The following is a 12,663-nucleotide window of genomic DNA, read 5'->3' on the forward strand; positions in this document are numbered from 1 at the left end:
GCAGCAAGTCTACTAATTCACAAGAGCTGACAGAAGATGTTGTGTTAGGTTGCACCAAATCACTTGCCCTTGTTCTATGGTTCTATTAAGAATAAATTAGATAGATACATGGATGGGAGAGGTCTGGAGGATTATGGACTAGGTCAATGGGACTAGCGGAATAATATTTCGGCACAGACTAGAAGGGCCGAATGGCCTGTTTTCTGTGCTGTAGCGTTCTATGGTTCTAGTCAACAAGGTTCCGTTCATAGAATGGCAATAGGCCTAGAGCAGTCACTCTTTCATGCAGATTTCTAGAAATAAGGGTGGATGAGGGTTTGGGGGACAAAAAGTGCTCAATTTTCAATACCATACTTGAAGGTTTTATAATAATATGTTAAACAAATAATGCTCAAATGTTGAAGTCAGCCATGAAGCAATGGCGGACCTTGAAGAAAGCTGCCCACAAAGATCTAGCAATTGCTAGGATGCGGTTTTCCCTTTTCACAATGGTGGTTTAAATCTGGCAGCAAGCCCAGGGAATCTCTTGGTGAATCTGGCAGCAAGCCAAGGGAATCTTTTGGTGTGCAGCAGCAGTGAAATCAGTAAGCAGCCAATCACACGGAAATATTCACACACTAAACCAGGAAGTTAAAAGTATTTCACATCCCTCACCTATATTTTAAATTTTAAGGTGAAGTAAATTGATTATGATTATTTTAGCTTATTTCCTAATTCAAATATAAATTTTAAAATAAACATTTTAAAAGTGGAATTTTTAATTGTGGAAAAATTTAACATTCTACAAATATAAAATTAGCTTCTCAGAAAGTTAGCAGTCATTAAAACCTATTTATATTTCATTCTACAAGATGTAACTTTTTCCAAGGGGCCTTTTCTTTACGGGGGGTTGGTGGCGCAAGAGTAGAAGTTCTCATCAATTCAACTGATGTTCCATTCATTGCATTCTGGTGATCTCTGGCGAGTTCCACATTATTCTGCATATGTTCGGGCTCCAAAAGATGTCAGTTTCAGTAGAATAACAACGGCAAAACTCTTGACAGTTTCAGCATCATTACTACTGCTAATTCCGGGTCTATACATAAAATAAGTCAACGTCCTTTTGGCAAAGCACACAGGAAGTGAAGGCCAAGCATTGCAGGTTAGAGGACAGGGGAATAATTGGAACAGAGTGCGCAAATAGAACATCACTCCTATGTTCAAGGTAAACATTTGGTTATTTGTATTTCTATAGATTCTTAAATCCACAATTATAATGGAAACTGCTTATTTAAACTTGTCAGATTGTAATTACAACATCGTATCAAAAGTGCACATGGACACAAGATTATATAAAATTCTATTACCAAACAAACTTGCATACTATTTCATAAACTTCGTTAATTTTGTCTTGGCCTACGTCATCCAAATCAGCTATTCATCAATAGAAACCCCCCTTCTTTAATCCCAGTCACTTACAGGAATAAGAAATGCCAACGTCTTCCCAGATCCAGTCTTTGCAGCACCAAGAATATCTTTGCCTTGTAAGGCTAGGCCAATTGTCTGCTTCTGTATTTCAGTGGGAATACGATATTGAGCCTCCATCAAGCCTACAAAAGATAATACAGCCTTTACAAATTTAACAGATTAAGCTAAATCTGCTGTATAATTCAAACACAGGTTATATTGTCAGTAGCTTTATTACACTCCACAACTTGAATCGATCAGAAGTACTGTACTGAACAGAGCCAATATACTAACAAAACATATATCTTGTAATGTGAAGAGCTAAGAAATTTTTGACATTGGTATTTCAATATTTCCTTAGAGCAATATCCCACCCAAGATGAGATGCACATTAAAATGGCCCACGAACCTGAAAGTAAATTATTAAAAATGAATTACCATTTTCAGAACCAGAATGGCTAGAATATATTCTGCATCAAAAAAAACTAATTTTAAATATGGACCTATCCCAGCCTCTTGAAAAATATAAATAATATGAATGCACTGCTTCAACGTCTGGGTTGGAAGGGTGGTGACATCTTTTTACAAGTTTGTGCTGTCATTCCAGTGACAAACAATTTTTTAATACCTAGAACTCCACAAAAAAAATTACAAAGCACAATTACAACATCAATGATAAGTACGTACTTTTTGAAACAGGATACGGTCCCTACAGTGAGAGCTATATGGAAGCAGCACAGTTCCAACATAGAATTACAGCTACTCGTTTCTGTGATCATCATCAATTGACATACTTGCAGATTCAGATAGATATTAACAGTAAAATTAAATAATTTTCAGCTTATTTCTGAAGGAAATTAGACTCACAAATAAACACCCTTTTCCAGGCAACAGTCCAAATAGATTCTTAATCTCTAAAACATCCAGTAATATTACTACAAGACATCCTCTGTTGCTATAAGGGCAGTATTTCACAAGGCTTCCCTCTCACTCCACAATGGAAATCCAAGGTTAAAGAAAACCTTGCTTTCTGGAACAAGCAAGCACTCCTCTGGGTGGCTAGGGGCTACTTTACCCAGGTCTGTATTCACATAGTCCATCCCTCAAGATCTCACATGGCCACTCACATACAGCTTTCAGTCTTTCCTTAAATATATTTTCTCCCTTCTGATCTTTAAACCCATTGTTTTAACTTTCCTTGGAAGTAACCTTTCCCAAGATATAAAAAATCTTCCATGTTGTCATTTTGGCCGGCACTTTCAGGAAAAGTAAACTTAATAACTTTGCCTTATTTATTTACGACTTTTGCCAGTTGTAAAAGTTCCTGTTATGCCTCTTTGAAATTCAACAGCTAACAGTTCACTCCTGATTTATTTCCTAATGCAAATTCCATTCATACTGAATCTATTGGGATCTCATCTTAGCTCATCCATTTCAAAATGCCTGCTTTCACACCTAACCCCTTTGATAATTTAAACTTTGCAGTTTGACTGTCTTCAGTTTAATTAGACACACACACGCACATTCCACCCAACACCCCCCCACCAACAACCCCCCCACCCCCACCCCCCCACCCCCCAACCCCACCACCCCGCCCCCCCCGCGTGGTTTGCCAGGCCATTTCAGAGGGCATTTAATGATCAACCACATTGCTGTTGGGTTGGAGTCACATATAGTCCAGACCAGGGAGGGACTGCAGATTTCCTTCCCTAAAGGGCATTAGTGAACAAGATAGGTTTTTTATGACAATCGGCAATGGTTTCGTGATCACCATTAGACAAGCTCATAATTCCAGATTTATTTATTGAATTTAAATTTCACCAGCTGCCATTATGGGATTTGAACCCATATCCCCAGAGCATTGGCCTGGATTACCAGCCCAGTAACATTACCACTATGCCAGTGCCTCCTTCTTTTGTCACATTATAAACCTCTTCTTTTGCTATCCCTAACTTCTTTAGTAAGTCATGGATTCATCTTTCTTGCTGAGTTTTTACTTTTCACTAGGATTTTTCACAAGTGTTTCTGTTGAAACCGCCTGGTTTTTGCGGAGTTTTCCTTTTCTTCACAGGCACACCAGGCTCATCCTTGATCCAAAGAACCCAAAATGCTGAACTAGGTATGTGCAGCCCACTCCTGGTCGCTGCACATACAGAAACTCTGGGGTCTGTTGTTCCCGACATCTGCTCTCGACAAGAAGGTAAGTTGCCTTTCATATCACTTCCAATAAATCAAGGATATGGACAGTCCCTAATTTTTATTTATGCATTCTTAAATTCTCCTACACAGAATTTAAGGTTTAAAAGCACTTGAGCTGCTAACAGCATTGATAAAAACACAAGAGTTACAGGAGACAACAAACTATGCTTGCAATGACTTGTATTATATGAAGCATGCAGGTGTGAAGTATAATTCTTTGTCTGTAAAAACAGTGCAGTGCCAAAACATAAAACTATATATATGTGCTGCACAGAAACAGGCTCATTCAGCCCAACTGGTCCCTGTTGGTACTTATGCTCCACATGAGCCTCCACCTGCCCATCCTAACCTTCTATTCCTTTCTTCCTCAGGTGTTTATCTCACTCCCTTTGAAATGCATCAATGCTATTTGCCTCAGCTAATTGTGATAGTGAGTTCCAGATCTAGCCACACTCTAGAGTAAAGTATCACCTGAAGTCCTTATTGCAGTTCGAGTATCATTGAACTTCACAAGAGGACATGAGGACCTAGACTAGCCAACAAGATTTGTCCAACACATGGTCAAATCATATTGTGAGATTGAATCTCACAACGTGACACAATTCCTTTGTCCTCTTCCCTCTGGCTAAGATAACCAAGTAGCCAGGGGACATGGAATTCAGGTCTTTGTTCCTGAAAGTTACAAGGAGGTATGTCAAATTACTACTACAGCAATAACTCTTGCACTATGCAAACTTAAACTCTTGATGGCATAGATTTTTTTTTGTTAGTGAAGGGTATTATGGGAGTTTGGACAAGGGCAAATATTCAGAGTTAGGCTAGAGATCAGCCACGATCTCTGCGAATGGCAGAACAGACACAAGGGGCTAAATGGCCTTATTTCTGATACTACATTCGTAGAAGGGAGTCTTCAATTACACAGAACTCCTACATTCCAATCAGATAGGGCATGTTTGCCCCACAGATCATTATTAAGCTGGAAGTAATTCTCACCAATTCCCAGAAAGGCTATCAGAATCAGTACTGAGTCAGGGCAGAATATTAAGCTCAGAGGGGTAAAGCTTCAAGGAAACCAACCTGCATGAAGAAGCATGGATAATCACGAGAAAACAGCACATTCCCAATATCCCCACCTGACCATTCTACGGCAAACAGACTCTTATAAATTATATTAAGAAGTCTTGCATTTATGTAATGCCTCGTAAAACCAACAGATGTCCCAAAGCACGTTTTTTTTTATTATTCATTCAGGGCATGTGGGCTTCACTGGCCAAGCCAGCATTTATTGCCCATCCCTAGTTGCCCTCGAGAAGGTGGTGGTGAGCAGCCTTCTTGAACCACTGCAGTCCATGTGGCGTAGGTACACCCACAGAGCTGTTAGGAAGAGAGTTCCAGGATTTTGACCCAGCAACTGTGAAGGAATGGCGATATACTTCCAAATCAGGGTGGTGAGCGACTTGCAGCGGAACTTCCAGGTGGTGGTGTTCCCGTCTATCGGCTGCCTGTGCCCTCCTAGATGCTAGCGGTTATGGATTTGGAAGGTGTGTCCAAGGACCCTTGGTGAATTCCTGTAATGCATCTTGTAGATTGTACACAATGCTGCTACTGTGCATCGGTGATGGAAGGAGTGAATGTTTGTGGATGTGGTGCCAATCAGGCAGGCTGCTTTGTCTTGGATGGTGTCAAGCTTCTTGAGTGTTGAGAGCTGCACTCATCCAGGCAAGTGGGGAATATTCCATCACACTCTTGACTTGTGCCTTGTAGATGGTGGACAGGCTTTGGGGATTCAGGAGATGAGTTACTCGTCGCATGATTCCTAGCCTCTGACCTGTTCTTGTAGCCACAGTATTTATATGGTTAGTCCAGTTCAGTTTCTGGTCAATGGCAACCCCCAGGATATGGATAGTGGGGGATTCAGTGATGGTAATGCCATTGAGCATCAAGGGGTGATGGTTAGATTCTCTCTTGTTGGAGATGATCATTGCCTGGCACTTGCGTAGCACAAATTTTACTTGCCACTTGTCAGTCCAAGCTTAGATATTGCCCAGGTCTTGCTGCATTTGGACATTGACTGCTTCAGTATTTGAGGAGTTGCAAATGGTGCTGAACATTGCGTAATCATCAGCAAACATCCCCAGTTCTGACCTTATGATGGAAGGTCACTGAAGAAGCAGCTGAAGATGGTTGGGCCTAGGACACTACCCTGAGGAACTCCTGCAGTGGTGTCCTGGAGCTGAGATGACTGACCTCCAACAACCACAACTACCTTCCTTTGTGCTAAGTATGATTCCAACCAGCGGAGAGTTTTCCCCCTGATTCCCATTGACTCCAGTTTTGCTAGGGCTCCCTGGTGCTCTTCTTCACGTTCTGCTATTTAACATAAATGTACCAATCACATGACAAGGATTGGTGAAATAATGATGAGGGTTATTTATTTAAAGATAGGACAACATACAAATATAGTTTACTGGGAGACTATGTGTAGTAAATCTGATTCCTATGCCTGCAACTTACAGGCTGAATACAAGTCATGGGACTAATTCGTCACATCGTGTTGAGGTGGCAGTGATTGACAATAGTTTATGATACATCCGTAAAGGTACATGTACCTCACTCATACCACAACACGCTTTACAGCCAAAGTAATTTTGAAGTGTAGTCCCTGTTGTAATGTGGAAAATACGGCAACCAATTTGTGCACAGCACACTCCCACAAACATCATTGCAATAATGAGCAAATGATATGTCCCTACAATGTTAATTGAGGTATAATGATTTGTCAGGGCGCTGGCGATAATTTCTCTATTTTCCTTCGCAAAAGCACATGAGGGACAAACAGGGCCTTAGCCTAAAGTATCAGCTGAGAAACAAATAGATATAAAGGAAAAAAAATGTACCGATATGACGAAGGAAGGGTTGAGAAAGATAGAATAGCACTTACCTTTCACGGTTTTTTTAGACAATGGAAAATCTGAAAATTTTGTCACCTCCTTGACATTTATCTGAAAGTCAAAAGCAACAGATTTAAACACAAAGTGAGGTTTACATCCCTTTGCCATCTCTGCTAATTATAAGTACCTGTACTCCTTAAAGGATTTAGTAGTAACTACCTTATATTTATGGTTCCTAGTTTTCGATAGCCCCACAAATGGAAACATATTCTCTATGCCTCCCTAATTAAACAATTTCATAATGTTAAAGGCCTCTATCAGGATGTCCAATACTCATCTGTTGAATATAATTCACGCGACTCAATAATTCATCACGCAGATGGGGTAAAATCATGGGATACTGCCTTCAAGATATTTTTTATTTTTACAAAAGCAGCACAAACCAAAGAAAAAATACAAATAAATGATGCCCAATAAGGCAGAGAATACAGCAGAAGGAAGATCTGTACATAAACTATAGTTAAGAAATGAGAACTCTATCTACAATTCTGCCTCACCTCATCACCTTCCACATGCAATAAATGTGAACAAATTATCTAATTTGACCTCATCCCATCTTCCAATCCCAGCCCCGGCCGTGTATTCACCATACCCTCTGACCTTCCGCTCTCTGATGCTGAAGGTTCAGTGCTCAGTAAAGGACTCAGTTTCATACCCTTACGCCCTCACCTCAATGAATTTCGGGCTCGGCAGGATGTGAACTCTTCTTCCGCCGCCTTCGTCTCCATACTCACTTCTTTGGGCAGGGGTCCTGTTCCCATTCAACGGATCCTTTTACCCGCCACCAATATTCTCCCTCCACCTGGACCCCTCCCTCTGGATTCTTACCTTCTCTTGATCTTTTCATTGAGAACTGTCGGCGTGACATCAGTCGTCTCAATTTCTCTGCTCCTCTCACCCACTCTAACCTGTCACTTTCTGAACTTGCTGCACTCCGTTCTCTCAGGTCCAACCCTGACTTTGTCATCAAGCTTGCTGATAAGGCTGGTACTGTTGTTGTCTGGCACAGTGACTTCTACCTCACAGAGGCTGAGCGTCAACTCGCAAACAATTCCTCCTACCTCTCCCTGGACCATGACCCCACCACTGAACATCAAGTCATTGCTTCCAGGACTGTCAGTGGCCTCATCTCCTCTGGAGATCTTCCCTCCACAGCTTCCAACCTCAGTCTCCCAACCTCAGACGGCCCGTTTCAACCTCCTACCCAAAATCCACAAACAGGACTGTCCCGGCAGACCAATCGTGTCAGCCTGTTCCTGCCCCACAGAACTCATTTCTTGCTATCTTGACTCCATTCTCTCTCCCCTCGTCCAGTCTCTTCCCACCTACATCCACGATTTCTTAATCATCCTACATCATATCAACAATTTCCAGTTCCCTGGCCCCAACTGTCTCCTCTTCACCATGGACGTCCAATCCCTCTTCACCTCCATCCCCCACCGGGATGGTCTGAGGGCTCTCCGCTTCTTCCTCAAACAGAGGCCCGAACAATCCCCATCCACCACTATTCTCCTCCGTCTGGCTGACCTTGTCCTCTCATTGAACAATTTCACCTTAAACTTGTCTCACTTCCTCCAAATAAAAGGTACCCGCATGGGCCCAGTTATGCCTGTCTCTTTATGGGGCATATAGGACATTCCTTCTTTCAGTCCTACTCAGGCCCCCTCCCGGTACATCGATGACTGCTTCGGTGCCACTTCATGCTCTCGTCTGGATCCGGAAAAATTTATTAATTTTGCTTCCAATTTCTACCGCTCCGTCATTTTCACGTGGTCCATCACTGACACTTCCCTTCCCTTCCTTGACCTCTCTGTCTCCAATTCTGGTGATAGACTGCCCACCAATATTCATTACAAGCCTATCAACTCCCACAGCTACCTTGACTACAGCTCCTCACACCCCGCTTCCTGTAAGGACTCCCATCCCATTCTCTCCGTCTCCGTTGCATCTGTTCTGATGATGCCACTTTCCGAAACAGTTCCTCTGACATGTCTTCCTTCTTCCTTAACTGAGGTTTTCCACCCATGGTGGTTGACGGGGCCCTCAACCGTGTCCAGCCCATCTCCCACACATCTGCCCTCACACCTTCCTCTCCCTCCCAGAACATTGATAGGGTCCCCCTTGTCCTCACTCCACCAGCATCCACGTTTAAAGGATCATCCTCCGCCATTTCTGCCAACTCCATCATGATGCCACCACCAAACCATGATGCCACCGCCATTCAGCCCCCGGTGGCTTTCCACAGGGATCGTTCCCTCCGGGACACCCTGGTGCACTCTTCCATCACCTCCTACACCTCAACCCCCCTCCCACGGCACCTTCCCATGCAACCGCAGAAGGTGCAACACCGCCTCTTCACTTACCCTCCTCCTCACAGTCCAAGGGCCCAAACACTCCTTTCAAGTGAAGCGGCACTTCATTTGTGCTTCCTTTAGTCTACTGCATTCGCTGCTCCCAATGCGATCTCCTCTACACTGGAGAGACCAAACGCAGGCTGGGTGACCGCTTTGCGGAACACCTTCGGTCTGTCCGCAAGAATGACCCAGACCTCCCTGTCGTTTGCCATTTCAACACACCACCCTGCTCTCATGCCCACATGTCCGTCCTTGGCCTGCTGCAATGTTCCAATGAAGCTCAACGCAAACTGGAGGAACAGCACCTCATCTTCCGACTAGGCACTTTACAGTCTTCCGGACTTAATATTGAGTTCAACCATTTCAGATCATGAACTCTCTCCTCCATCCCCCTTCTTCCAATAATTTAAAATTTTTTTTTAAATATATTTTTCGTTTCCCACCTATTTTTAAATTTATTTTGATCTATTGTTTTATCTCCACCTTTCAGCCCATTTCGATCCCTTCCCCCCACCCCACCCCCAATAGGGCCATCTGCCACTAGTTTGTCCTGCTTGCTACCCTTAATTAGCCATTAACTACCATTAGCACATTCCTTAGATAATATCACCACCATCAACAGCCCTTTGTCCTTTTGTCTGACATCTTTGGCAATCTCTTCTTTGCCCCACCCCTCTCTACCAGCTTTCATTTCACCTCATTTCTCTATTTCCTTAGTTCTGATGAAGAGTCATATGGACTCGAAACATCAACTGTGTTCCTCTCCACAGATGCTGTCAGACCTGCTGAGTTTTTCCAGCTATTTTTGTTTTTGTTTCAGATTTCCAGCATCCACAGTATTTTGCTTTTATCTAATTTCAACCTCGATTTGACGCATAGAAATGTCAAAATCCTTGTCACATTAGGGTTAATAAAAAAATGGTTGCTCAAATGCTAAAAACATTTGATGACCTGTTGCTGGTTTTCAATGCAGACAAACCATTTGTTCCATTTCAAATTCATAACCAAATTTCAGCAGGAGGATTGACGGTAAACATTCAGAGAGTGGAGATAGCAAGCCCGAGGGGAAACAATGCAAAAGGACAAGTGATAAAAGCAGTAGAACTGGCTAGAGAGAGTCAGTGAAAGCAAAATGAGTGAGAGTGATAAGTCAAGAGAGAGAGCTTTTTGTGTTCTTTCATGGGATGTGGGCATCACTGAAAAGGCCAGCATTTGCTGCCCATCCCTAATTGCCCTTGAACTGAGTGGCTTACTAGATATTGTAGAGGGCAGTTAAGAGTCAACCATATGCTGTGGTTCTGGAATCACATGTAGGCCAGGCCAGGTATGGACATAGATTCCCTTTCCTAAAGGACACAGAACATAGAAATCTAAGAAAGCAATTCAAAAGTGATGTCACTACTGCAGAGAAAGTAGATTAGTAATAGGCAAGTGTTAGTTTATTGTCAAAAATGGTTTTTACCATTGAAATTCACTTGATGGTAGTTTTCATTGTTTTATATTCAAACATATAATTTCCAGTGCCTTTAGTTAACTTTTTCCTATTTTAGTATCTCAGTCTTTAAGAGATCAGTTTCATAAAACCATAAGACATAGGAGCAGAAATTAGGCCATTCGGCCCATCGAGTCTGCTCTGCCATTCAACCATGGCTGATAAGTTTCTCAAACCCATTCGCCCGCTTTCTCCCCATAACCTTTGATCCCCTTACCAATCAAGAACCTATCTATCTCGGTCTTAAATACACTCAATAACCTGGCCTCCACAGCCTTCTGTGGCAATGAATTCCATAGATTCAACACTCTCTGGTGAAAAAGTTTCTCCTCATCTCTGTTCTAAAAGGTCTTCCCTTTATTCTGAGACTGTGCCCTCGAGTCTTAGTCTCTCCTACTAATGGAAACATCTTCCCTACGTCCACTCTATCCAGGCCTTTCAGTATTCTGTAAGTTTCAATCAGATCCCCCCTCATCCTTCTAAACTCCATTGAGTATAGACCCAGAGTCCTCAAACGCTCCTCATATGTTAAGCCTTTCATTCCTGGGATCATTCTCATGAACCTCCTCTGGACCCTCTCCAGGGCCAGAACATCCTTCCTGAGATACAGAGCCAAAAATTGCTCTCAATATTCTAAATGTGGTCTGACCAGAGCCTCAAAGCCTCAGCAGCACATCCCTGCTTTTACATTTTAGTCCTCTCGAAATAAATGTCAACACTGCATTTGCCTTCCTAACTACCAACTCAACCTGCAAGTTAACCTTAAGAGAATCCTGGACTAGGACACCCAAATCCCGTTGCGCTCCAGATTTCTGAACTCTCTCCCCATTTAGAAAATGGACTTTGCCTCTATTCTTCCTACCAAAGTGCATGACCTCACACTTCCCCACGTTATATTCCATCTGCCACTTCTTTGCCCATTCTCCTAACCTGTCCAAATCCTTCTGCAGCCTCCCCGCCTCCTCAGTACTACCTGTCCCTCCACCTATCTTTGTATATCTGCAAACATAGCCAGGATGCCCTCAGTTCCTTCATTTAGATCATTAATGTATAAAGTGACAAGTTGTGGTCCCAACACTGACCCCTGCGGAACTCCACTAGTCACCGGCCGCCATCCTGAGAAGGACCCCCTTATCCCCACTCTCTGCCTCCTGCCAGACAGCCAATCTTCTATCCATGCTAGTACCTTGCCTCTAACACCATGGGTTCTTATCTTACTGAGCAGCCTCCTGTGTGGCACCTTATCAAAGGCCTTCTGAAAGTCCAAGTAGATAACATCCATTGGCTCTCCTTTGTCTAACCTACTAGTTACCTCCTCAAAGAATTCTAACAGATTTGTCAGGCACGACCGCTCCTTGATGAAACCATGCTGATTTTGCCCTATTTTACCATGCACTTCCAAATATTCTGAAATCTCATCCTTAATAATGGACTCTAAAATCTTACCAACGACCGAGGTCAGGCTAATCGGCCTGTAATTTCCGGTCTTTTGCCTCACTCCCATCTTAAACAGGGGGGTTATATTAGCGATTTTCCAGTCCTCTGGGACCCTCCCTGACTCCAGTGATTCCTGAAAGATCACCACTAATGCCTCCACTATCTCTTCAGCTATCTCCTTCAGAACTCTGGGGTGTAATCCATCTGGTCCAGGTGATTTATCCACCTTCAAACCTTTCAGTTTCCCTAGCACCTTCTCCTTGGTAATGGCCACCATACTCACCTCTGCCCCCTGACTCTCTTGAACTTTGGGGATGTTACTCCTGTCTTCCACCGTGAAGACTGACACAAAGTACCTATTCAGTTCCTCCGCCATTTCTTTGTTCCCCACTACTACTTCTCCAGCGTCATTTGCCAGCAGCCCAATGTCCACTTTTGCCTCTCTCTTACCCTTTAAATATCTTAAAAAACTCTTGCAATCTTCTTTTATATTACTGGCTAGTTTACCCTCATATTTGATCTTCTCCCTCCTTATTTCTTTTTTAGTTATCCTCTGTTGGTCTTTGTAGGCTTCCCAATCCCCTGGTTTCCCACTGCTCTTCGCCACATTGTATGCTTTCTCTTAGCTTTTATGCTGTCCCTGACTTCCCTTGTCAGCCATGGTTGCCTCATCCTCCCTTTAGTGTGCTTCTTCTTCCTAGGGATGAATTTTTGCTGTGTCTCCCAAATTACTCCCAGAAACTCCTGCCATTGCTGTTCCACTGTCTTTCCTGCTAGGCTCATC

The 12,663-nt window shown here is 43.0% G+C and overlaps 1 protein-coding gene across 1 annotated transcript in view; it reads right to left on the reverse strand.

Annotated features, from left to right (window-relative positions):
- Positions 1 to 12,663, reverse strand: part of ddx10 (DEAD (Asp-Glu-Ala-Asp) box polypeptide 10) — a 274,853-nt gene that overhangs the window by 248,500 nt on the left and 13,690 nt on the right. The window contains exons 2-3 of the mRNA XM_041198686.1: positions 6,587 to 6,647; positions 1,459 to 1,589 (exon numbers count right to left, since the gene is read on the reverse strand). Of these exons, the coding sequence (XP_041054620.1) occupies positions 1,459 to 1,589; positions 6,587 to 6,647 (192 nt within the window). The remainder of the gene's footprint in view (positions 1 to 1,458; positions 1,590 to 6,586; positions 6,648 to 12,663) is intronic.

This window comes from Carcharodon carcharias, chromosome 11 (assembly GCF_017639515.1).
Source record: "Carcharodon carcharias isolate sCarCar2 chromosome 11, sCarCar2.pri, whole genome shotgun sequence".
NCBI classification, from domain to species: domain Eukaryota; kingdom Metazoa; phylum Chordata; class Chondrichthyes; order Lamniformes; family Lamnidae; genus Carcharodon; species Carcharodon carcharias.